Source organism: Bos indicus, chromosome X (genome assembly GCF_029378745.1).
Source record: "Bos indicus isolate NIAB-ARS_2022 breed Sahiwal x Tharparkar chromosome X, NIAB-ARS_B.indTharparkar_mat_pri_1.0, whole genome shotgun sequence".
NCBI classification, from domain to species: domain Eukaryota; kingdom Metazoa; phylum Chordata; class Mammalia; order Artiodactyla; family Bovidae; genus Bos; species Bos indicus.
This window is the reverse complement of record NC_091789.1, coordinates 88,407,308-88,435,244: the sequence shown is the minus strand read 5'-3', so window position 1 is coordinate 88,435,244 and position 27,937 is coordinate 88,407,308. Positions and strand designations below refer to the sequence as shown.

At 39.6% G+C, this 27,937-nt stretch overlaps 1 protein-coding gene across 5 annotated transcripts in view; it reads right to left on the bottom strand.

The window, feature by feature from the left end:
* OPHN1 (oligophrenin 1) overlaps positions 1–27,937 on the bottom strand; it is a 627,556-nt gene that overhangs the window by 44,135 nt on the left and 555,484 nt on the right. For all 5 annotated transcript variants that reach the window (XM_070784718.1, XM_070784715.1, XM_070784720.1 and 2 more), the window contains one exon: positions 6,383–6,530. In XM_070784718.1, the coding sequence (XP_070640819.1) occupies positions 6,383–6,530 (148 nt within the window). The remainder of the gene's footprint in view (positions 1–6,382; positions 6,531–27,937) is intronic.

Sequence of the window (27,937 nt, the reverse complement as noted above, 5' to 3'; positions counted from 1 at the left end):
AACTCCTTATTGCCAAATTCAGACTTCAATTGAAGAAAGTAGGGAAAACCACTAGATCATTCAGGTATGACCTAAATCAAATCGCTTAGAATTATACAATGGAAGTGAGAAATAGATTCAAAGGATTAGATCTGATAGACAGAGTGCCTGAAGAACTATGGACGGAGGTTTGTGACATTGTACAGGAGGCAGGGATCAAGACCATTTCCAAGTAAAAGAAATGCAAAAAGGCAAAATGGTTGTCTGAGGAGACCTTACAAATAGCTGTGAAAAGAAGAGAAATGAAAGGCAAAGGAGGAAAGGAAAGCTAAACCCATTTGAATGCAGAGTTCCAAAGAATACCAAGGTGACATAAGAAAGCCTTCCTCAGCAATCAATGCAAAGAAATAGAGGAAAACAACAGAATGTGAAATACTAGTGATCTCTTCAAGAAAATTAGAGATACCAAGGGAACATTTCATGCAAACATGGGCACAATAAAGGATAGAAATGATATGGACATAACAGAAGCAGAAGATATTAAGAAGAGGTGGCAAGAATACACAGAACTATACAAAAAAGGTCTTCATGACCCAGATAATCATGATGGTGTGATCACTCACCTAGAGCCAGATATTCTGGAATGCAAAGTCAAGTGGGCCTTAGGAAGCATCACTACGAACAAACTTAGTGGAGGTGATGGAATTCCAGTTGAGCTATTTCAAATCCTAAAAGATGACACTGTGAAAGTGCTACACTCAATATGCCAGTAAATTTGGAAAACTCAGCAGTGGCCACAGGACTAGAAAAGGTCAGTTCTCATTCCAGTCTCAAAGAACGTGTGTGGTGTCTCAGTCGTGTCTGACTCTTTGTGACCCCATGGACTGTAGCCTACGAGGCTCCTCCATCCACGGAATTTTTCGGGCAAGAGTACTGGAGTGGGTTGCCCTTCCCATCTCCAGGGAATCTTCCTGACCCAGGGATCAAACCCAGGTCTCCTGCATTGCAGGCAGACGCTTTTACCCTCTAAGCCACCAGGGAAGCCCCAGTCCCAAAGAAAAGCAATGCCAAAGAATGCTCAAAGTAGTGCACAATTGCACTCATCTCATACTCTAGCAAAGTAATGCTCAAACTTCTACAAGCCAGCCTTCACAAATATGTGAGCCATGAACTTCCAGATGTTCAACCTGGATTTAGAAAAGGCAGAGGAACCAGAGAACAAATTGCCAACATCCGTTGGATCACTGAGAAAGTGAGAGAGTTCCAGAAAAACATCTATTTCTGCTTTGTTGGCTATGCCAAAGCCTTTGACTGTGTGGATCACAGCCAATTGTGGAACATTCTGAAAAACATGGGAATACCAGGCCACTTGACCTGCATCCTGAGAAATCTGTATGCAGGTCAGGAAGCAACAGTTAGAACTGGACTTGGAAAAACAGACTCGTTCCAAATCAGGAAAGGAGTACATGAAGGCTGTATATTGTCACCCTGCTTATTTAATTTATATGCAGAGTACATCATGAGAAACACTGGGCTGGAAGAAGCACAAGCTGGAATCAAGATTGCCTGAAGAAATATCAATAACCTGAGATATGCAGATCAAACCACCCTTACGGCAAAAAGTGAAGAAGAACTAAAGAACCTCGTAATGAAAGTGAGGAGAGTGAAAAAGTTGGCTTAAAACTCAAAATTCAGAAGACTAAGATCATGGCATCTGGTCCCATCACTTCACAGCAAATAGATGGGGAAGCAATGGAAACAGTGACAGACTTTATTTGGGGGGGCTCCAAAATCACTGCAGATGGTGACTGCAGCCATGAAATTAAAAGACGCTTGCTCCTTGGAAGAAAACTTATGACCAACTTAGACAGCATGTTAAAAAGTAGAGGCATTACTTTCCCAACAAAGGTCTGTCTAGTCAAAGCTAAGGCTTTTCCAGTAGTCATGTATGGATATGAGAGTTGGAATATAAAGAAAGCTGAGCACCGAAGAATTGATGCTTTTGAACTGTGGTGTTGGAGAAGACTCTTGAGAGTCCCTGGGACTGCAAGGAGATCCAACCAGTCCATCCAAAAGGAAATCAGTCCTGAATATTTACTGGAGGCAAGGGCACCCCACTCCAGTACTCCTGCCTGGAAAACCCCATGGGTGGAGGAGCCTGGAAGGCTGCAGTCCATGGGGTCGCTGAGGGTCAGACATGACTGAGCGATTTCACTTTCACTTTTCACTTTCATGCACTGGAGAAGGAAATGGCAATCCACTCCAGGGTTCTTGCCTGGAGAATCCCAGGGACGGGGGAGTCTGGTGGGCTGCCATCTATGGGGTCACACAGAGTCGGACACGACTGAAGTGACTTAGCAGTAGCAGCTGATGCTGAAGCTGAAACTCCAATACTTTGGCCACCTGATGCAGAGAACTGACTCATCTGAAAAGACCCTCATGCTGGGAGAGATTCAAGGCAGAAGGAGAAGGGGACGACAGAGGATGAGATAGTAGATGGCATCATCCACTCAATGGACATGAGTTTGAGTAAGCTCCAGGAGTTGGTGATGGATAGGGAGGCCTTGCGTGCTGTAGTCCACGGGATTGCAAAGAGTCAGACACAACTGAATGACTTAACTGAACTGGACTGACCCTCTTTTAGCATGTCTTACTGATTTATTTACTTATTTTATTGAAGTACAGTTGATTTACAATGTCATGTTAGTTTCAGATGTCCAGCACTGTGATTCAGTTACATATATTCTTTTTTATTGGAATATAGTTCCTTTACACTTCTACATCAGTTTCTGCTGTACAGCAAAGTGAATCTGCCAAATGTTTACACATATCCCCTCTTTGTTAAAATTTCCTTCCTAGTTAGGTTACCACTAACCTAGTTAGGTTAGAGCAATGAGTGGAGTTCACTGTGCCATACAGCAGATTTTCATTAGTTACCTGTTTTACACATAGCAGTGTATGTATGTCAATCCCAGTCTCCCAATTCATCCTACTTCCCTTTTCCTCCTCCCATACATTTGTTCTATATGTCAGTGTCTTTATTTCTGTTCTGCAAAAAGATCAACTATACCATATTTCTAGATTCCGTGTATATGCATTAATATATGATATTTGTTTTTCCTTTTTGTCTTATTCTCTTCACCTTCAGCTTCCTGCCAGAGTTACTGGTCCCTTTTTTGATTCCTCTTTTCTTTTTTCACTTCTTTCAATCTATCCAGTTTCAAGGACAGTTTTCTTTTCTTTTAGTTGTCCACAGTCTTCCACTAGTGTTTAGCAGGTGCTCTGTGAGAATCATTATATTTGTATATGTATTCCTGATGTACTTGTGAAGAGACATGAATTCTGCATCCTTTTATTCCACCATCTTGACTCTTCTCTCCCTCTCTCTCTCTCTCTATATATATATATATATACATATATATACACTTTTTAAAGATTCTTTTCCCTTATAGCTTATATAAAAGACGGAGTGCACTTTCTTGTGTTATACAGTAGGTCCTTACTGGCTATCTATTTTTTATATATTTTAATTAAAGGATAATTACAACATTTTGATTTTTTGGCCATACATCAACATATTATCTATTTTATATACAGTAATGTGTATGTGTTAATCCCAACATCCTAATTTATCCCTCCTCCACTTTCCCCTTTGGTTATCATAGGTTTGTTTTCTATGTCTGTGGGTCTATTTCTGTTTTGTAATTATGTTCATTTGCATCTGTTTCTTTTTTGAGATTTTACATATAAGCAAATTTCATATGACATTTGTCTTTCCCTGTCTGGCTTACTTCACTTAGTATGCTATCTTTTAATATTTCTTTTGAACCAAGTCTATTGGTGATCAATTCCTTCAGGTTTGTTTGTCTGGAAAAGTTTTATCTCTCCTCATTTCTGAAGGATTACTTTGTCTAATATGGTATTCCTGATTGGAAGTTATTTCCTTTCAGTACCATGAAGATATCATCCCAATTTCTCCTGGCCTTCAAGGTTTTAGATGAGGAATCTGCTCATAGTATTATCGGAGTTTCCTTTTATTTGATGATTTGCTTTTCTCATGGTATATTCAAAATTCTCTTCATCTTGGAATTTTGAGAATTTTATACAAATCTTTCTGGCTAAAATCTCTTTATGTTTACTTTATTTGCATTTCTTTGGGCTTCAAGGATCCAGGTTTTCATTTCCTCCTCCAGATTTAGGAATTTTTCCATCATTATTTCTTTAAATAAGCTTTGTGCCCCTTTTACTTTCTGTGCTCCTTCTGAGACTTCCTCCCATATGTGTATATTGGTTTGTATATGGTGTCCCATAAGTCTCTTTTATAATCTTTTTTCCTTTTTTTCCTCTGGGTAATTTTAAGTGACCTGTCTTTGAATGCAGTGATTCTTTCTTCTCCTCAGTTCCAGAATTTTTTTTTTGGTTCTTTTTTATGATTTCCATGACTTTCTTGAACTTCTCGTGCATCATTTTCCTGATTTTGTTTAGTTGTCTGAGTTCTCTTGTAGCTCACTAAGCTTCTTTAAGATGGTTATTTGGAATTCCTTTTTGGACAGTTCATAGATATCCATTTCATTAGGACCAGTTCATGGTGCCTTATTTTGTTCCTTTGGTGGTGTCATGTTTCCCTGATTAATCCTCACCCTAGTGGCCTTTTGGAGAAGGCAATGGCACCCCACTCCAGTACTCTTGCCTGGAAAATCCCATGGGTGGAGGAGCCTGGTGGGATCCAGTCCATGGGGTTGCAAAGAGTCAGACACGACTGAGCGACTTCACTTTGACTTTTCACTTTCATGCTTTGGAGAAGGAAATGGCAACCCACTCCAGTATTCTTGCCTGGAGAATCCCAGGGATGGGGGAGCCTGGTGGGCTGCCATCTATGGGGTCGCACAGAGTCAGACACGACTGAAGCGACTTAGCAGCAGCAGCAGCAGTGGCCTTTAGTTGGTGTTTCCCTATTTGAAGAACTAGGCACATCTTCCAGAGAAGGCAATGGCACCCCACTCCAGTACTCTTGCCTGGAAAATCCCATGGACGGAGGAGCCTGGAAGGCTGCAGTCCATGGGGTCGCTGAGGGTTGGACACGACTGAGCGACTTCACTTTCACTTTTCACTTTCATGCACTGGAGAAGGAAATGGCAACCCACTCCAGTATTCTTGCCTGGAGAATCCCAGGGACGGGGAAGCCTGGTGGGCTGCCACGTATGGGGTCGCACAGAATCGGACACGACTGAAGCGACTTAGCAGTAGCAGCAGCAGGCACATCTTCCAGTCTTTATAGATTGGCTTTGGTGAGGAAAGCCTTTTATCCATCAGCACAACCAGAACACCTGGCAGGCTCCACAGGTGAGCTTGCTGCTAGAGTTCTTGAGTAGGCTGAGCTGGTGCCTGGGTCAGTGAATGGGCAAGCTTTCAGCCTGGATCTGCAGGAGATCAGCCTGGATCTTGAAGCCTAGGCCCAGGGGGCTAGCCTGGCACTGAGACAGACCTGGAGGCTTTGTCCACAGAAGACTGGACTAGAAGCTGAGCTGTGGTTACATCCTGGTGATTAGAGCTACAGGGCCAGCTTGGCATGTGTTGGCCCTGGATTCTGGGTCTTTAGGGGCAGGCTTAGAGCCTGAGACTGCATGGAATGGCCTAGTACTGGGGCAGGTCTAGGGCCTAGCTTGGTAGAGGCTGGCCTGGAGTCTGGAAAACTGGGGGATGAGTTGGTGCTTGGGTTTACTGGGATGGGCCTGGTGCTGCAGTCCAAGGTAATGTTGATTGCTCCCTTCACTCTCCTTTCTCCATGTGGAGGGGATCCTTCCCTGGACTACATAATGTGAGCTTTGGGGAAGGGTGACATGAGTAATATGAAAGTGTCATTTCTAGCATCTGCAATGCACTTTTTCTTATTTCTGTACTCCACCCAGGTATTCTTATCTGTCATATGGATTCTATAGCTCTCATTGAAGGAATTTTCTTGCATAGATAGTTGTTGGAATTCATTCATGTTACTGTGAAGGGACAAGCACTAGAAACTCCTATTAAGCCATCAGTCCCCTGGGTTAGCAGAATTTTATTTAAAATCTCAGAATATTCAGAAAACACATTGCTCACCTATTTCAATGTATTGAGGTACAGATTTAAGAACACCTTGTATCTTCCACTGCTCTGCTAAGGGAAAATGATGTTACAGATTCATCTGTAAATTGATTAGGACGGGTTCATCTCTGTTCTATCCACTACCAAACGACTAATTCACTCTTTGGGCACAAATTTTACAAACCTTGACTTGCCTGGCTCAGGATGCAGAAAAAGTCTACCTTTACATGGAAAAAAAAGATTATGCCTCCACTTCTGCTTTTCAATATACTTTTTATCTCCAGTCACTATTAAGAAGATAAGGGTAAACTTTAATACTGACCTTCACTTTCATCCAGGGAAGAAGTATAGAAAACTGTCCTTTCCCGCAGCAAGCGCTTTGAAATTGTAATTGGTTTGTGTCTTCTTGCTGTTACTCGAGGTGGAGGCACTGGGGGTGCAGTACTTTCCTCAGGTGGACCTGAATAGATCTGTAGATGGGGAGTATTTCCAGAAAACAATTAGAAAGATCAACTTTTTGTATTCCTAATGCTAACTGCCAGTTGATGTCCATCAGCATTACACCTAGTGTCTGCCATAGAAATTCTAATATTACTAAAGGAATTGGGGATATTTTCTTAAACACTCTAACCACCAGCAAGTAGAGATTTCCCACCATGTTTGAGGTGCAGGACCTGGGATTTCTCAGTGTAGAGGAAAGAATGCAGACAAAAATGGCAACATCAGGAGTGTACTCTTCTATATATTAGATGGGATTGCTGCATGACACATATTCACTGAACAAAACCAATTAAATTATTATTTTAAAAACTGTGCAACATCAGTCCTGAATTTTCCACTTACTGCCTGGGAAACTGTAAAAAAGCTTTTCCCAACAAAAACTGTAAAAAAGGTTTCCAAGCAAAACTCATTAAAAATTCACCTCCCATCTCTGAGCCTTAGCTTCTTCATCTGTAAATTGCAGGGAGCACCACCTATCACAGGATGTGTTGAGAACCAAGTGGAAAGGTAGTCAAAGTACATTGTATGGGTAGAGGTAGGGTGTGAAGAATGATTAAAAACACCCACATGCATTCAATATTTCTGAAAAGATACCAAGAAACTGATTACATTGTTTGCACAAGACAGGAATAATGAGTGGCTCAGGGAAGGATGGAGGAAACTTATTTTTCACTCCTATATCATTTTGATCTTTAAAATTTTTCAAACCATGTATGCATTACTTATTCAAAAGAGAAAGGACAAAAACGAAGTTCCTTGAAGTTATGATAATTGCTGGATAAGTGAGGGAGGAGCTGTGATTAGAATTTGTATATAGTGTCTCATATGTACTTAAGGATCTTCCTATCCCTGAGGAGAATGACCTTTTGGCCAGAGTGAACACAATTTAGAAAGACACACATATGTGATGATGGAGGAAGGGAACTGGTTCCATTGCAATAATAAAATCAATCCCAATGATTTGTGCAAAATAATGTCATAGCCCAACATTCTATCAGGCAAAAATCAACATAATTTGCATAGACACAGAACTTACATGATTGGGAACACAAGGCAAGCCTGTGTGAAAGCTGCACAATGATAGAGAACAAAGTAATAAGAATCATAAGGCAGTACATGTTTCAGTAGCTCATGGAATAGGGAAAAAAGAATATGACATAGTAGCAAGCAGATGAGCTTTGAGGCCATATACTTTTAGGTCATATTTCTGGTGTCATCATTAGTAATAATATTCTAAATAGCTACCATTTTGTGAGCATCTTAAGCAGATGTAGTAGTTGTTACAAATATCCCTTGTTATTTATCAAGTGCACCAGGGACTTTGCACTGAATGTTTCATCCACCTGGAGTGCGCTTCTTCCAGGTAACCATATCCATAGCTTGTGATCTTGATTTCAGTAGTATTAGTGATCAAATACACTCCTCTCAGTGAGTCCTTGTAGATAAATGTATCAAAATTTTGACATGCTTCCCTCTGCTGTGCTTTCTATCCCCCATCTCTATTTAACTTATTTTCTTATCACTTTCTAACACTGCTGTTGTTGTTCAGTTGCTAAGTCATGTCCAACTCTTTGCAGCCCCATAGACTGCAGCACGCCAGGCTTCCCTGTCCTCCACTATCTCCTGAAGTTTGCTCGAGTTCATGTACATTGAGTCGGTGATGCTATCTAACCATCTCATCATCTGCCTCCCACTTCTCCTTTTGCCTTCAATCTTTTCCAGCATCAGGGTCTTTTAACACCATATATTGTACTTATTTAGCTTTTGGTTATCTGCCTCTCCACTTGATTGTATACTATACTAATATATATCATCATGTTCACTGTTGTATCTCCAGCAGTTAGAAGAGTGACTAGAATTGCTGGGCCAAAAAACACATTTAAAATTCTGATATAAAAGACCAAATTGTCCTCTGAAAATAACATGACAGCCACTTTCCCTTCCAGCCAAAATAGGGTAAAAGGGCCTAGATTTATATCATCAGCATGGAACAATTAAAAAGCTTGAAAAAATGTAATAATGATTCTGATCATTATTAGGGCATTTGAAATCTGGCAATGAAGGACAGTGATCCATGAGAGAGGAAAAATAAATGAAGTGAACTCCATGATTGTCCCAGCATAAAGCCTGGAAAGATTCTTAAGGCCATACTACAAGACAAGGAACCCAGAAGAGCCCAGCAGTCTCCATAAGCTGAAGACACTGAGTTGTAAGTATGAGAAGAGCAAGGAAGTGAGAGTTTTCAGGGCAGAGTACCTGTGCAGACAGAAGATCTGCACAGAGAACTCTGGAGATCTTCAGGCGTCCTCTGTAAGAATTTAGCTGCATACTGATTAATACATATGTGTAAGGCAAGAACCACAGGACAAAATTAAAGGGAAACACAGTGGCTGGAAGAGTTCCTGTTCTCACCAGCCACAGTGAACTATTAAATAATTCACAGAGCACTGAGTAGAGTACACAGACAAGTTTTGCCTCATTCACGAAGAAAAATTAACATGACTAAATACTATTCTTTTTCTGCTTAAGGTTAAAGGAAATACTTGTAAATATCAAGCTGTATTTGGGTAACAACTGCACCCCAGAAAGAGCTCAAGAATATTACCTATAGTGATTAAAAAATAGCCAGAATTCAAGAAGGTAAAATTAATGTCTTGTGTCTGACAAAAAATTATCAGAAATAAATTATTCATAGCTATTTCTTTTTAAACTTTTTATATTTGTATTTAAGTATAGCTGATTAACAATGCTGTGATAGTTTCAGCTGGATATCAAAGGAACTCAACCAGACATATACATGTATCCATTCTCCCTCAAACTCCCCAATGCTGCTAAGTCACTTCAGTCGTGTCTGACTCTGTGCGACCACATAGACAGCCTCCTACCAGGCTCCCCTATCCCTGGGATTCTTCAGGCAAGAACACTGGAGTGGGTTGCCATTTCCTTCTCCAATGCATGAAAGTGAAAAGTGAAAGTGAAGTCACTCAGTCGTGTCGGACTCTTAGCGACCCCATGGACTGCAGCCTACCAGGCTCCTCCATCCATGGGAGTTTCCAGGCAAGAGTACTCGAGTGGGGTGACATTTGTATTTTATTTCTTTTTCTTGCTCAATTGCTCTGGCTAGGACTGAAATACTGTACTGAATAGGAGTGGTTACAATAAATATTCTTATCTTGTTCCTGATCTTAGCAACAGTTGTCTACCTTGCCAGTCAATCCTAAAGAAAGTCAGTCCTGAGTATTCATTGGAAGGACTGATGCTGAAACTCCAATACTTTGGCCACCTGATGCAAAGAGCTGACTCATTTGCAAAGACCCTGATGATGGGAAAGACTGAAGTCAGGAGGAGAAGGGGACGACAGAGGATGAGATGGTAGGATGGCATCACCGATTCAATGGACATGAGTGTGAGCAATCTCCAGGAGTTGATGATGAACAGGGAAGCCTGGCATGCTGCAGTTCATGGGGTCACAAAGAGTTGGACATGACTGAGAGACTGAACTGAACTGATGATGTTAGCTGTGGGCTTTTCCTATATGGTCTTAGTAATGTTGAGGTCTGTTCTTTCCATACCAAATTTATTGAGCGTATTTATCACACAAGGATATTGAATTTTGGCAAATGTATGTTATACATCTACTGAGAATTTTATTTTTCATTCTATTAATGTGGTATATCACATTTATTGATTTTCTTATGTTGAAGCATCCTTGCATCCCAGGGATGAATTCCACTTGATAATAGTCTATGATTCTTTTAAAGTGCTATTCAATTAAGTATGCTAGTGTTTTGCAGAGAATTTATGCTTTCTGTATTGTTGGCCTGTGGTATGTTGGTCTGTGGCCTATAGCTTTCTTTTCCTCCTTCTTTTCCCATCCTCCTCTTCCTTCTTTTTTTTAGAGAGTCCTAAACTGGCTTTGGCATCATGGCAATGTTGGCCTCAAAAATGAGTTTGGGAGTGTTCTCTCTCTTTCAACGTTTTTAATTGAGAATAATTGAGAATAATTGACATTAATTCTTCTTTTAATGTTTGGTAGAATTCATCAATGAAAAAATCTGGACCTGAGCTTTTCTTCTTTGGAACATTTCTGAATACTGATTCAAGCTCTTCACTCACTATTTGTTCAGATTTTCTATTTCTTCATGATTCAGTCTCACTAGGTTATGTATTTCTAGGAACTTATCAATCTTTCTAGGTTATCCAATTTGTTGGCATAGGTTTATTTATAGTAGTCTCTTACTATCCTTTTTATTTCTGTAGTGTAATCTTTGTTTATTTCTGATTTTACGTATTCAGGTCTTCTCTCTTTCTTAGTCTAGTTAAAGGTTTTCAGTTTTATTTATCTTTTTAAATACTCAATGTAATTTCATTTATCTTTTCTATTGGTTTCCTGTTCTCTATTTCATTGATTTCTCTCTTTTTTGCTCTGATCTTTGTTATTTCCTTCCTTGTGCAAACCTTGGGCTGAGTTTGTTCTTTTACCAATTGTTTGAGATGTTAAGTTAGGTTATTTGTGATCTTTCTTTTGTCTTAATGTAAATGTAGTATAATGTAATATAATGTAAATGTAGTGTAAATGTAGTGTTTTGTAAAAGTCCCCTCTTAGAATTGCCTTTTCTGCATTTCATAAGTTTTGATTGGTTGTTTTTCTATTGTCATGTATTTTTTGAATTTTTTGATTTCTTGCTTGACCCTTTGGTTGTTCAAAAGTGCGTTTTCTACAACATATTTGAAAATTTTTTGTTTTCTTCCAGTTATTGATTTCTAGTTTCATACCACTGTGACCAGAAAATACTTGATAAGATTTCAATCTTCATATATTTGCTTATTTTATGACCTAACATTATCTATCCTAGAGAAAGTTCCATGTCCACTTGAGAAGAATGAGTATTCTGTTGTTGGTGGGTAAAATGTTCTGTATATGTCATTCAAGTTCATTTGGTCTAAGAATTGATGCTTTTGAACTGTGGTGTTGGAGAAGACTCTTGAGAGTCCCTTGGACTGCAAGGAGATCCAACCAGTCCATCCTAAAGGAGATCAGTCCTGGGTGTTCTTTGGAAGGACTGATGCTGAAGCTGAAACTCCAATACTTTGGCCACCTCATGCAAAGAGTTGACTCATTGGAAAAGACTCTGATGCTGGGAGGGATTTGGGGCAAGAGGAGAAGGGGATGACAGAGGATGAGATGGCTGGATGGCATCACTGACTCGATGGACGTGAGTCTGGGTGAACTCCGGGAGTTGGTGATGGACAGGGAGGCCTGGTGTGCTGTGATTCATGGGTCGCAAAGAGTTGGACAAGACTGAGCAACTGAACTGAACTGAACTTGATGAATAGACCATATTATCATTAAATTATGACCTTCTTCATCCCCTTAAATCAGTTTTTGATTTAAAGTTTATTTTGTCTGATATAAGTATCCCTGCTTTCATTTGGGTTCCATTTGCAGGAAATAACTTTTCCAACCCTTAACTTTGAGCCAATGTGTGTCCTTAAATTTGAAGTGTTTCTTTTAGGCAGCATACTGTAGGGTCCTATTTTTAATCCATTCAGCCCCTCTGCCTTTTGATTAGATAATTTAATTCATTTACATTCAAATTAATTATTGATAGGCAAGGAGTTATTAATTCCATCTTAATTATTTTCTGGCTATTTTGAAATTCCCTTCTTTCCTCATCACTTGTCTTTATTTTTGTGAATTTATCATTTTCTGTAATGTCATGCTTTGATTTCCTTCTCTCTATGTTTTGTTTTGGAGAAGGAAATGGCAGCCCACTCTTCTTGCCTGGAAAATCCCATGGATGGAGGAGCCTGGTAGGCTGCAGTCCATGGGGTTGCTAAGAGTTGGATACGACTGAGCAACTTCACTTTCACTTTCATGCATTGGAGAAGGAAATGGCAACCCACTCCAGTGTTCTTGCCTGGAGAATCCAAGGGACGGGGGAGCCTGGTGGGCTGCCCTCTGTGGGGTCACACAGAGTTGGACACGACTGAAGTGACTTAGCAGTAGCAGTATCTTTTGTTTATCTACTTAGGTTTTTGCATTTATGGTTACTATGAGGTTTATATAAACAAAACTATAGATATAAAATTCTATTTAAAGCTAATAACAGCTTATCATTGTCATATACCAAGACCCTACCATTTTACATCTCCCTCTATATTTTATGTTTTTGACATCACAACTTACCCAATTTTATACTGTATATCCATTAACAAATTACTGTAGCTAAGTTATCATTAATATATTTGTCCTTTAACCTTTATATTAGAGTTATATAATTAACACACTGCCATATTGCAGTATGAGAGTATTCTGAATTTGACAACATATTTATCTTATCAGTAGGTTTTATTGCTAATTGCTAAGTCACTTCAGTCGTGTCCGACTCTGTGTGACCCCATAGATGGCAGCCCACCAGGCTTCCCCGTTCCTGAGATTCTCCAGGCAAGAACACTGGAGTGGGTTGCCATTTCCTTCTCCAATGCATGAAAGTGAAAAGTGAAAGTGAAGTCACTCAGTCATGTCTGACCCTCAGCGACCCCATGGACTGCAGCCTTCCAGTCTTCATCCATGGGATTTTCCAGGCAAGAGTACTGGAGTGGGGTGCCATTGCCTTCTCCGCAGTAGGTTTTATACTTTCATATATTTTGCATTACTAACTAGTATCCTTTCATTTTAGCTTGAAGAACTCCTTTCAGTATTCTCAATAGGCAGGGCTAGTGTGGACAAACTCCCTCAGCTTTAATTTTTTGGTAAAGTCTTTATCTTTCCTTCATTTCTGAAAGATGACTTTGCTGGGTAAAATATTCATGGTTGGAAGTTTTTGGGTTTTTTTTTTTTTCAGCATTTTGCATATACCATCCAACTCTCTTCTGGTCTGCAAGGGGTCTGCTGAGAAATCTTTTGATAGCTGTATATGTAAGGGTATTTTTTTTTCTCTCTTGCTGCTTTTAACATTCTGTCTTTGATTTTAAACTGTTTCATTATAATGTGTCTTGGAAAAGATTGTTTGGGGTTGACATTTTGAGATAAGTGTTGGCTTCATAAATTTACCCCTAGGTTTAAATTCTCAGGCATTACTTCTTTAAAAAGTTTTCTCTCATTCTTCTCCTTCTGGGACTTCTGAGACTCCAACTATTCATAAATTGTTTCTTTTAATGGACCCCATAATTCACATTTGGAGAAGGCTATGGCACCCCACTCCAGTACTCTTGCCTGGAAAGTCCCATGGATGGAGGAGCATGGTAGGCTGCAGTCCATGGGGTTGCTAAGGGTCAGACATGACTGAGTGACTTCACTTTCACTTTTCACTTTCATGCATTGGAGAAGGAAATGGCAACCCACTGCAATATTCTTGCCTGGAGAATCCCAGGGACAGGGGAGCCTGGTGAGCTGCCGTCTGTGGGGTTGCACAGAGTTGGACACGACCGAAGTGACTTAGCAGCAGCAGCATAATTCACATAGACTATACTCATTCTTTTTCATTCTTTTTTCTTTTTGCTACCGTGAATATTGTTATTGTTGTTCAGTCCCTCAGTCATGTCCAACTCTTTGCAACCCCATGGACTGCAGCATGCCAGGCTTCCCTGTCCTTCACTATCTCCCTGAGTTTGCCCAAACTCATGTCCATTGAGTTGATGATGCCATCCAACTATCTCATCCTCTCTCGTCCCCTTCTCCTCCTGCCCACAATCTTTCCCAACATCAGGGTTTTTTCCAGTGAGTTGGCTCTTTGCATCATGTGGCCAAAATATTGGAGCTTCAACTTCAGCCTCAGTCCTTCCAGGGAATATTCAGGTTTTATTTCCTTTAGGATTTACTGGTTTTATCTTCTTGCTGTTCAAAGGATTCTCAAGAGTCTTCTTCAGCACAGCTCAAAAGCATCAATTCTTCAGCACTCAGCCCTCTTTATGGTCCAACTCTCACACCCGCACATAAATATTGGAAAAGCCATAGCTTTGACTATACAGACCTATGTTGGTAAAGTGATATATCTGCTTTTTAATATGCTATCCAGGTTTGTCATAGCTTTTCTTCCAAGGAGCAAGCATCTTTTAATTTAATTCCATGGCTGCAGTGATTTTTGGATCCAAAGAAAATAAAGTCTGTCACCATTTCCACTTTTTCCCCATCTAGGCTCCCATGAATAGATGATCTCAAATAACCTGTCTTCTAATTCACTAACTCTTTCTTCTTTTGGATAGAGTATAATACTGAAGCTCTCTATTGTATTCTTCAGTCCAGTCATTGTTCTTTGAACCCTAGGATTTCTGTTTTGTTTTTGTTTTTTAATAATTTCTGTTTGTTGAACTTGTTTTGTTCATGCCTTGTGTCCCTAATTTCATTTAGTTGTTTATCTTTGTTTTCTTATAGTTCACTCAATATCTTTTTTTAATTAAAGTATAGTTGATTTACAATATTATACTAGTTTCAAGTATACAACATAGTGATTCAATATTTTTATAGATTATACTCTAAAGTAATTATGATATTGACTATATTCTCTGTGCTATATAATATATCCTTGTAGCTTATTTATTTCATATAAAGTATACATACATATATCTTAATCTCCTGCCCCATACTGCTCTCCTCTCTTTCCCTCATCACAATGATAACCATTTTTGTTCTCTATATCTGAGTCTTTTTCTGTTCTATTTTATTCAATTATTTTAGCTTTTATATTCCACATATAAGTGGTAACATATACTATTTGTTTTTGTCTGACATTTCACTTAGGATAATACTTTCTAAATTATTCATGTTGTTGCAAATGGCAAAATTTTCCTTATTTTTTATGGCTGATAGTCCACACACAGCTGCTTTATTCATCAGCGATGGATACTTAGGTTGCTTTCATATCTTGGCTATTGTAAATAATGCTATGATGAATATTGGGATATATATATCTTTTCAAATTAATGTTTTCATTTCTTTCAGATATATACCCAGGAGTGGATTTGCTGAATCATATGGTAATCTTATTTTTAGTTTTTAGGGAACATCCACACTGACTTCCATGTTGGCTGCACCACCTTGCATTCCCACTAGCAATGTACTAGGGTTCTTCCCTTTTCTTCACATTCTTATCCTGAGATTCTAGGTGGGCCATCTGGTGGTGTCTGGGGGAGACTTGCTGCTTGAGTTCTTTGGAAGTTAAATTTGGTGCCTTGGTCATCAGGTAGGCAAGCTTGGTGTTTGGATCCACTAGGGCAAGCCTGGTGCCTGGGTCCAAGTGTATGGACTGGGGCTTGGATTCACTGGAATAGGCCTAACACTTGAGTTTTGCAGTGATAGGCTTATGATTTGGGTTCATGTGAATGAATCTGGATCTGGGTCCATGAGGGCTGACCAAGATAAGGAATCACTAGGGTGGGCCTACAATCTGGGTCCACAGGGACTATTCTGGTGCTGGATGGGCCAGGAGCTTGATTTCATAGGAAATGGGCTAGAACCTAGGGCAATGGGATTAGTCTGCCCTTGGGGCACACTGGGAGCCTAGGGCCATGGAAGACAGCCTGTCATCTGGGGCCTCAAGGGCCAGCCTAGAGATTAAGTCTAAGGGGTTCAGCTTGTTTCTGGTGCAGGCCAGGAGTCTGGTTCTCTGGAAGCCAGCCTATAAGCTGAGGCCATAAGTGCTTGTCTGGCACTGAGGTTGGCCAGAAGCTTGGGTCCACAGGAGCCTGTCTGGACCCTGAGCCATAGGAGCAATCCTGGCATTGTGGGTGCCTCAGTCTATGTGAGCTGGTCTAGAGGTTAGGTCTGTGGGAGCTGATCCATTCTGGAATGGTCCAGGAATCTGCATTCACAGGAATCCACTAGAAGCCTGGTGACAGAGCTGGCTGACAGTGGGGTCAGCCAGGAACCTGGGTTTGTGTGAGCTCACATATGTCTTGGGAGCTGTCTGGGGATATAGGTGCTGGGCAATGTTGAGTGTTTTGAGAGCTTGAATTTGCAGGAACCTTCTGGTAGCATGGTGCTGCAGGAGCTATCTTGGACTTTGGGAAATGCCTGGGGCCACAGAAGCTGGTGGATAACAGCATGGGGCAAGGGCCTGGGTTTGCCTAATACCACTGGGAGCCTGGGGCCATGAGAGACATCTGACTGCATGAGTTGGTCTGATGCTGAGGTGGGCTGGTACTGGGGTTTAACAGTGAAATCAAGTGCTCACTTCATTCTCCTCTCCCAAGAAGACTGTCATTCTCCACACTGGGCTGCATCATGGGAGAGGAATGAAAGACAGTAACTCTATCTTTCTTCCTCATTGTGTCTTCTTATTTCTTTGCTTCACCAGGTGTTATAATCCCTCACCTGGATTCCTTATATATATATAAAATTGCTCACTCAATACTGACATCTGGATATCCCAGAGGCATCTCAACTTCAACATTTCTACAATTAAACTATTTATTTTCTTTTATTGTTTATTTCTTAAAACAATGCTAATGTCCAAGCCAGAAATCTGGGTATTGTTATCCTACCATCTTCCCTCTCTCTCACATCCCATATCCATTTAGTCACCAAGTTCCATCAGTTATACTTCCTTAATATCTCTCTAATCTATTCTCTCTGTTCAATACCACTGCCTCAGTTCAGAGTTTCATCATGTCTCTCTAATATTACTACAGTGGTCTTCTAACTATTCTCTGTGCCTCATGTCACTCTTTTATTCAATCTGCCTATGAAAGTATGCATAGAGGGACCTTCCTAAACTCAAAACATAATTGTTTTACCCCTCTGATTATATTTTAGTGACTCCTCACTATCTTTGAGACAAAGTTCAAACTCTGTAGTTAGTACACCAGGTGCTCTATAATCTGGCCCCTGATTACAGTCTCCAATCTCATCTTCCTCTATTCTTCCCTTCACTTTATACTATGATATCCATCCACCCTTCTTCCTTTTACTAATATTAATAGAAGTCATTGAATTTTAGCTGAGTACCCATGCTTACATCTCCCAGCTTCCCTTAAAGCTAGGTAAGGCCATGCACTTAAGTTTTAAACAATAAAATACAAGTGGAAGTGATTTATACAAACTTCTGGATCACGTTTTTATAAAGAATTTGTCTGCATTCCATTCTCTTTTCCCTTTCTCTTTCACGAAGACTGATGGAACAGGTAAGTCGGACCCAAAGATTAAGGCCAAGCAGTAAGGACAGCAGAGCTGCTGCTGCTGCTGCTGCTGCTAAGTCACTTCAGTAGTGTCCGACTCTGTGCGACCCCATAGACGGCAGCCTGCCAGGCTCCCCCGTCCCTGGGGTTCTCCAGGCAAGAACACTGGAGTGGGTCAAGCTACTCCACCAATTTTGGGCTGTTTACCTCTGGACTTTTCCATGAAAGCAAAATGAACTTGTCTCTTATTTAAGTCACCGAATTTGCTCTTCTTTGTATTACAGGAAGTTAGGCTGTACCTTAACTCATTCATCCCCTTTTAACTTTTGTGTCTTAACTCATGTACTAACATGAGTTAGTACTGAGGCTTCCCATAAGGCTTTGGGAAGCCTTAGCTGATTCCCAGGCCAGAGTTATGTTCTACTTCCACTTGTTCCCATAGCATCTGATGTACATCTTCATATTACTTATTACACTGTATCCTGAGTGCTGATTACCCCCCAATTCCCTCTCAATATCATAAGCTTCCTGACAGTAGAGACTTTTGTCTCATTCATCTTTACAAGCTAGAGCCTTATTAGGACATCAGACAAAAGAAAGCAGTTCAGTGACAGTTTTTATAACGAATGGAGGGGTTTTGGCTGCCAGGCCCCTCGAGGCCTATTAAATACTAGAGACTTTTCTCACTTGTTTCTTCTCCAACTGGAAATGGGGAAAGAGAGTATAAGACAGAGATTAAAGAACTAGCTTTGAGCAAGAATCAGAATGTAGACGCTTTGCCACTTGCTAACTATGCAACCTCAGGAAAGGTACTTAAACTATATGTGCCTCAAACGTGAAGCTCAGTTTGCCTTTTGCAAACCTCAATTTCCTAAATAGTGATAATAATCACTATAACTACCTACCTCATATGGCTGTTGTGATGACTGAATGAGAAAATATATGTAAAGAGCCTAGTCTGGAACATGTTAAGCACTCTATAGATGGTAACTGCTACTGCTAAGTCACTTCAGTCGTGTCCAACTCTGTGCGACCCCATACACAGTAGCCCACTAGGCTCCTCCGTCCCTGGGATTCTCCAGGCAAGAACACTGGAGTGGGTTGCCATTTCCTTCTCCAATGGAAGAAAGTGAAAAGTAAAAGTGAAGTCGCTCAGTCGTGTCCGACTCTTAGCGATCCCATGGACTGCAGCCTACCAGGCTCCTCTGCCCATGGGATTTTCCAGGCAAGAGTACTGGAGTGGGATGCCATTGCCTTCTTCGATAGATGGTAACTACCACAACCCTAAGAATGACTTAAACTCATGTTTCCTTGGAGAGAAGCAGGGAGAGAGGGATGGAGAGGTAAGATGGAGGGGAGAAGGAATAGGGGACAGAGGGAGGTTGAGACTAAAGCAATAAGGGGTGAAGTGGATGTGCTATGCAAATCAGAAGTTGTGGACTTGATGGCTCTTTGAGGTCTCTGCCAGATTAAGTTATTTTATTTATTTCCTCTAGTTATAGCAGTTATTTTTTTCTCATTGGCAAAACTCCTTCCTCACAGCCTGCTCATCTTCAAAGAGCTACCCAGACCCCAAGAAGGATATGGGATCATTATTTTTTATAGTTTGCAATGAAAGCCAGCAAATCCACCTGGACAGGCTGCTATCTATAGGCTCTGTCTCCTCCAGGTAGACTGAGACATTGGTTGGGAAAGTTTTGAGACAAATTCTGCCAATGTGCGCATGGGCCGGGTTCAGAGAAACTGCTCAGTAGGCTTAAAACCAGTCTTTCTAAATGAGAATAGTCTAGAAAAGCAGAGGGGATACTTCCTGTTGTGTGACCTATCTAAAATTAAAACATGGCCGGGATAAACCTAGAGTCAACATGGGTTGCAACATTCTCCCCAAAGCTGCTCTACAGATGTAAACCTTGAAGCTAAGCTTTAATGTGGAAATACTGGCAATTACTGTGGTAGGAAGAATCCATTTACCTCTCTCTCTGTTCTATGGGCCCTCAAAAAGCCTGACATCAGATCTATTTTTAAATGATGAGTTTTAACCTATGTGTTACTGCTATTCCCTTTGGTAAAAGAAATGGAGTAAATTTGCCCTCCTTGCTCATTCAACCTTAGCCAGTTTAGCCTCATTGCTGTTCAACATGCCAAGGACAATTCTGCCTCATGAACTTTGCATTCACTGTTTACTATTCTTGAAATTGCTCTTCCTCAGGTTATCCACCATGGCTAATACTCTTTATTCAGTTTTCTGCCTAAGAATCATATTAATGCCACCTTCTACAAGATAACCACAGATAACCATCCTTTACTTTGTTATTCACAGCACTTATCACCACCTGACAATGTACTGAATTGTTTATCATCTGTCCCTTCCCAGTAGAATGCAAGACCCATGAAATAAAGGCCTTTGTTTTGTTCACAAGTATATGTATCTTCAGTGCTGAAAACTTTGCCTGGTATGTGATAAGAATTTAGTATTTATGAAATTTAATTTGTATCATTAGTTCTTTGAAGGAGGACTACAAACTACAGATATAACTAGTGTCTTGGGAATGAAAACCTGGCAAATATCCATAGTTTATCTTAAGAGAGAAAGAAGAAGAGATGATGGGCCCAAGATCTCTGAACTTAATTTTGACAACTCATTTTTAATGTTAAGAAAGGCCCAAGAAAAGAAACTTTGTTTTACTCAATTCCCTATTGACTTCTTGAGCATCCATGAAAAGTATGTTCTAAGAGAGGAATCACAATGTACCCTCTGAAGATAGAAAAAATAAATTCTAAAAGAATGGGAAAATCATAATGTGTGGGGTTTTATTATAGGGGTGGATGGAGTGAAATACCAGGTGGCACAGGATGCAAAACTAGCTCCTCTGTATCTCATGCAATCTTTGAAAAAGGGAAGTGATACCAGTAGCAAGAGAAGACCTAAGTAGCAGGGCTATGACATGAACTTAGATTTGTCTGACATTAAGGTTAATATTATTTTCACTATATAACATAGAAGAAAACATTTTAAGTTTAAAAATAATTCCTTGGGTGGGAACAGTATCAGGCCAAACTTATTTTCCCACCTTGCAAAAGTCCTGAAAGAGGGTGAACTGATTTGGCTTTCTGCAAACTGGTTAAGAACACCTAGAATATTGTGGTCTTTAATAGTGACTTTGGAAAAAGTCCCAGAAAATAACCAGTACAGAGTCTGGGAGCAAACCAATGATATTTGTTTTCTGGGCACATGGCTGGCCCTGAGTGTTAGCTGAGTTGAATTCTAAAGACTCAGTCTAAGAGAAATCAATACACAAGGGATATTATTTCAGTCTGTTGGGCCTTGGCTATTGCCTGGGATCCTCATGAGTCCAACTCCTGGAAATCCTTTTTCTGAAGGCTCCTGAGGACTAAAGCTGGATGATAACATTTGTTGGGCTTTGAGGCACAGACAGGAGCGGTATCACCTTCACTGTGGAGGGAGTTAATGAAACTCTTGCCTGAATTTGATAACATATTAATCCCCTCCAAGTTTCTTCTCTGTCATGTCTTTAGGCATGAAAGATAGAAGAAATTTAACATAAGATAACCATTTTTCAATTGCCAAAAGCAATATTATCCACAGTCATCTGAACTCTTGGAAATTTTGACAGAACGCAGTAACTATCCAGATTCGCCCCAGATGCTGCTTCAGGGTTGCAAATATCAGATTGTACAAAAAGCATCTTGTCTTTCTATAAATCAAAGATATAAGACTTGGCCCTAATGAAGCTCAGCTTTCTACTGAGCCTCCATTTACACTCTGGCTGAGGCTGTGTTGCACTTTATGAGGTCCCCTTATATTAGCAAAAACTGCACTCTGAACTTCATTAGAAACAAAGGTAGTGATTGGCTAAAAAATAATGAGCTCTTAGCATTTGGCAGAGACCACTTTAAACATCAAGTGTGTCAACAAGTTCTCTCAGAGTTTGCACAGAACTTTGAAAATATGATGTCTGTTGCTACTAAGAGCCAAAAATTTTTAAAGAGGGCTATCACCAGGCTTGTCTTTGGTCTCTGCAACATATAGACTTTAAGGTTCTTCTCCATGACACATGACCCATACAACATACTTAAGGTAAAACTGATGTCCAAAGAGAGGAAGCAGTTTGCTTATGTCTCCAAAGCTAGTAGGTGGTAAAACTTTGATTAGAACCCCAAAAATCTAATCCTCAATCTAGTGCCCTATCCCCTTAAAACACAGTACCTCCTTTGTGAAACTGGTTTATACTTCTGTTGATTGTGTCTAACATGTCTATAATCCATGCTCTGTCAGTCCATTCCCCTCCCAGTTGCCTTGGGAAGAGGATACTTAGGAAAGAATGAAGTCAGAATCTGCTAACGACACCTCCATCCACTTGGCAAGGATTTATGTATTCTACTAAGAATGCAATGGCAGATTTCAAGTGGAGTTTTCTCTTAAGATTTACTTATAATACCTTCAGATTAGGGAAGTAAAGAGTTCTGCATCATTTAACAACTATGAATTAACAATGATCTCAGTTCAGTTCAGTCACCCAGTCGTGTCCAACTCTTTGGGACCCCATGGAATGCAGCACACCAGGCCACCCTGTCCATCACCAACTCCTGGAGTTTACTCAAACTCATGTCCATTGAGTTGGTGATGCCATCCAACCATCTCATCCTCTGTCATCCCCTTATCCTCCTGCCTTCAATCTTTCCCATCATCAGGGTCTTTTCAAATGAGTCAGTTCTTCGCATCAGGTGGCCAAAGTTTTGGAGTTTCAGCTTCAGCATCAGTCCTTCCAATGAATATTCAGGACTGATTTCCTTTAGGAAGGACTGGTTGGATCTCCTTGCAATCCAAGGGACTTTCAAGAGTCTTCTCCAACATGACAGTTCAAAAGCATCAATTCTTCAATGCCCAGCTTTCCTTATAGTCCAACTCTCACATCCATACATGACTACTGGAAAAACCATAGCTTTGAATAGATGGACCTTTGTTGGCAAAGTAATGTCGCTGCTTTTTAATATGCTGTCTAGGCTTCAACAGTACATGAACCGTGAACTTCCAGATGTTCAAGCTGGATTTAGAAAAGGCAGAGGAACCAGAGATCAAATTGCCAAAATTCGCTGGATCATGGAAAAAGCAAGAGAGTTCCAAAAAACATCTATTTCTGCTTTATTGACTATGCCAAAGCCTTTGACTGTGTGGATCACAACAAACTGTGGAACATTCTGAAAGAGATGGGAATACCAGGCCACCTGACCTGCCTCTTGAGAAATCTGTATGCAGGTCAGGAAGCAACAGTTAGAACTGGACACGGAACAACAGACTGGTTCCAAATAGGAAAAGGAGTACGTCAAGGTTGTATATTGTCACCCTGCTGATTGAACTTATATGCAGAGTGCATCACGAGAAATGCTGGGCTGGATGAAGCACAAGCTGTAATCAAGATTGCTGGGAGAAATATCAATAACCTCAGATATGCAGATGACACCACCCTTATGGCAGAAAGTGAAGAACTAAAGAGCCTCTTGGTGAAAGTGAAAGAGGTAAGTGAAAAAGTTGGCTTAAAACTCAATATTAGGAAAACTAAGATCATGGCATTTGGTCCCATCATTTCATGGCAAGTAGATGGAGAAACAGTGGAAACAGTGACAGACTTTATTTTGGGGAGCTCCAAAATCACTGCAGATGGTGACTGCAGCCATGAAATTAAAAGATGCTTACTGCTTGGAAGAAAAGTTATGACCAACCTAGATAACCTAGACAATGATCTAAGGACTTCTAAAAAGTACCATTTTGACTACAAAGACTTAGTGTATACCATAGATTATGGAAGAGTGTCATCACTGAGATAAAGTTAATTTCCTATCAATATAGCAAGGGATGGGAAGGTATTATTGGGTTGGCTATAAAGTTCATTTGAGCTTTTCTGTTAGATATTAGGGAAAAACCCAAAGAAACTTTTTGGCTAACCCAGTAGCATTTGGTGGGCAATACAATGTACAAAGTACTTGATATATTTATCTCATTGAACCTTCCCAATAACTGAGTGAGGTAAGTTTAATTATTAGTCCCAATTTTAAAATGAAGGAAACAAGTTTCAGGGAGGTAGACTGGCTTGTTGAAGACTACCTGGTTAGCAAATAATGGAGCTGGGATTCAGCCTCAGGGTTATCTGCTTCCAAAGTTATTTTCCATTATTTCCATAATACTCTCATCTCTATGGTTATTTGGAAAACCTATAGATGTTTTTGAATTGAAAATAGGCATTTTCAATTTTCAGTCTTAATCCCAAAATAGCAGTGACAGCCATTAGTCCCAAAATCTCAGAGCAAGGAAAAAGTTCACCCAATCCCAGTGCTCCTCCACTGATACCTGATTTCTGAAATTCCTACAGGTTAGTGTCACCAGACTGAGGAACCTCGGTCTGCTTCATGTCTAGCTGCCAAAGTATACCTATCTGACCCTCTAGCACAGTGGCCCCAGTCTTATTCAGACTCTGATATTCAAACCTGAGATTCAGACCACCCAAAGGAGAATAGAAAAGACAAAAGTATATGATATGGGAAAATCATTGGCCACTGAGGGGAATGGGCTATATGATTTTGGGAGATCTTATTAAATTCTCAAAAATCTCTGATTATATATTAATTATCTCATTCTCTCTCTCTCTCTCTCTCTCTCTCTCACACACACACACACACAAGCAAATCAGAAGCCACCAAAAATACAATAAAAACAGATAACTGACTTTGAAATCCATAACAAATTTAATCCCTCCAGGTCTCAATTACCTGTAAGTAAAATAAGGAAATACCTCATAAAAGTTATGAGAATTCAATGAGACACTGAAGATGTTGAATACCAAAATTTCAGCACATCCAGTGGCACAAGTAGCAGTGGCACTAGTAGCAAAATCTAGATAAATGCCAACTATTATTTGTACTATTGTGACTTTTGTTTCAGTGCCAGCTGGAGACAGGAAAAGGAAGGGAAAGGGTATTCCCGCCTTTTACTGAATCTTGACAATAATTCTTAGGATGACAAGAATCAAAAGGATGACTCATGAGGAAGGTTTCAGCTCTCTGAACACTGAGGGGTAAACCCCAGCTTACAGCTGTATCCTACACTTATCACACTATCTCACCAGGCTTAGACATGCTTATTTACTTCAAACAGGTCCTGACCTCACTTAAAAGCTAAGAGAATTAGGCTTTTGGTAAGTGTGTGAAGATCTTTTTGATTTAGTAAGAATTGAAAACTTAAAGCTGTGTTTTCAAAGATTCACTATGACTGATAAACATATTTGAAATTTCTCAATCTAATCATTCTTTGCTCAAAGATATTTTTCTTTAGGTTATACTTTACTTTTAATATTCACTACTTAAAGTATTTTTTTTTCTGAAGATTCATTTGAAAATGTTTGCCAAATCCCTAGTTAAGTACACTTTATACTCTCATATACTGTCTCTTTTTATACTGTCCTCATATGTACAGACTAATACAAATGTTATTTTTAATAGCTTTTAGCTTAACTCTATCATTTCAGGATTTAAAGGCAATGATGTATAAACCTGGCTTAATTAGATTCTCTCTCTCCATGTGTGTGTTTTGTATCTATATGTATATGTGTAGATAGATACATAAAACATATTTTAAGATATATAAAATACAAATCCATAAAGTATAAATCTATATTTATATTTATACATATTTTAAAATAACTATCTCTTTACCAACCTACTTACCTATCAAAATAACTATCTCTCTACCAACCTACTTACCTATCATTCCAGAAAGCAGAGGTAGAGGGAAATATTCATCTATTCCTTTGCTGCCCTCTGGTGGCAGAACAAAATTGACAGAAGCCATATTTCAGAGAGACAGGAGGCATAGGGTAGGACTAGAAGAAATCTTGTTTCCTCTAGGTTGCTAGACTGGGTGTCTGAAGAATAACATAAATCAGAGCTGGCCCTTAAAAGGGACTCTCGTTTGCCTCCCTAAATCCATTACATTGCTACAATGTTGGGTTTTTTTCTGGACAAGATCCCATTTGGCCATTTGGGAACATAGGCAGCAATTGAGTTCCCACAAACTCTGCATTGAGAACAGTGGTCAATTTATAGGAAAAATTTTTTCTTAACCATCTATATCTTCAGCAAAGACTGTACCATTCAGTTCCCTCAACCATGGTTTCTAACCATATATTTTTAGACATAAAAATAAAATCCATTTTCACATACATTGATAACAGATTTTCTAATTACTTTGAAAATAATTATTCACACAGAAAACTGTACATAAGGCAATAAAGAAGGAACTTGTTGGATTAAAAAGCAGCTTGAAAAGTGAAAGTAAAAGTGTTAGTCACTCAGTCTTGTGTGACTCTTTGCGACCCCATGGACTGTATAGCCTGCCAGGCTTCTCTGTCCATGGAATTCTCCAGGCAAGAATACTGGAATGGGTAGGCATTCCCTTCTCCAGGGGATCTTCCTGACCCAGGAATTGAACCCAGGTCTCCTGCATTGCAGGCAGATTCTTGACCATCTGAGCCACTAGAAAAGCCCACAAAAGCAGCTTACCACCCAGTAAAAGAGAAAAATTAGCAATTAGAAAGGAACTCAAGAGAAGAGTTAAGGTTAGAAGAGCTAAGTCAACGTCAGTGATTAAAAGAGAAGTACAAGTCGCTGTTGTCTTTAACATCTCATGTAAAACAAGTCCCCATTCCCTGAGGTTCAGCCTTAACCAAACAGACCTAGAGTTAAGTCTCAACTTGGCCACTTACAACACTCTGTGCCTCTGTTTTCTAATTTAAAAAAAGGAAATAATAATATCCATCATTCACAGAATTAGGATAATGACTGAATGAGATAAAAGTACATTGCCCCATATATGGCACCTAGCCTGATTTCATGTTCCCTGAATACAAGTCTAAATTTAAGAGGTCCCTAGCCCCAATACAATGATCCCAGCAATAATAAAGGAAGGAAATGTCCAGTGCCAGATTGTATAACTAAGAAGATGAGTTTGCAAAGCACAAGTGAGACAAGAAGAACTGTGGGGCTAGGTTAGTGGGTGTGAACTAAAGTTCCAAAGAGTAGATGAGTAGGAATGGAGTTAGAGAAAGAAAAATTTGCTACCACTACTGCAGCATGCACAAAAGGACTTTTGTAAAATGAAGAGCCTGTACCAGAAGGTTTTGAAGGTCCCTTAATAGTTCTAATATTCAAATGGTTCTATTCAACATTTTGTCCCCTTAAGTTTAAAATAAATACTTGTCCTCAAAAAAATTGCTAAGAACTGCCTTCAGGACTGACCTCTCTATTCCCCTGTATTTCACCACATTTCTCCAAAACAAAATTTTCAAAAATAGAAGTCAACATTCCTCTGTCCATCTAAATGGCTTCTATGTCTCAAAGTATCAGCATTAGGTTTGGGCACTTTGATAGATACTGTTCGGTGAGATTGGAAGTGAGAGAACTTAAGAATCATTGACACCATTGAGGGATCAATGTAGAGGTAGATTTTCTTGCCCTGTAACTTACTTGCCTACCAACTCAGAAAATAAGTAATTTAAAGATGATGATTCAAATTGTTTTCAAATACTTTTTTTAAAAGACTTAAGAATGGACTCCTTTAAGTATCAATACTTTTGATTCACTTAAATTTTATTTCCAGAACATAGATATTCTTAAAAGAGAGGCAGAAGGAAGAGAATGACAAAGAAACTTAAAACCAATGTGTTTAAGCCTTTTTCTATTAAAGAGCAAGTGTAAATGGAAAAAAAAAAAAATTACTGAAATTATAGTATATGTCAACTGAAAAGTCATATCCCATTAACAGAACAATGTGGCAGGAACATATAATCCCTGATATTTGTAAAGAAGCATAACTCTTCTCTTTTAATCTCCACAACCATCCTATGAGGTTACACATACATAAGGTCCAGAATTTCTGAAACAATCTCACCCACATTTCATTTTGCTCTTTTTTGAAAAATGCAATTTGATAAATGTTTATTAAGTTGGTACTTTTTATATCTCCATATATCTTCATATGAATAAATTCATAAATCAGAAAAATCTTTGATTATCATGTCTTTGGAAAATATGATCAGAGTTCATCTCTAGTATCATACGAAGGTCAGAACTTCAATCATTCAATATATATTTATAGGTTACAAGGGTGTAACAACTTCACTTAAAAGCTGACCACTGGTTAACAGAAATAATCTCCTATTAGGTCAGAGCAATAACAGGTAACTAG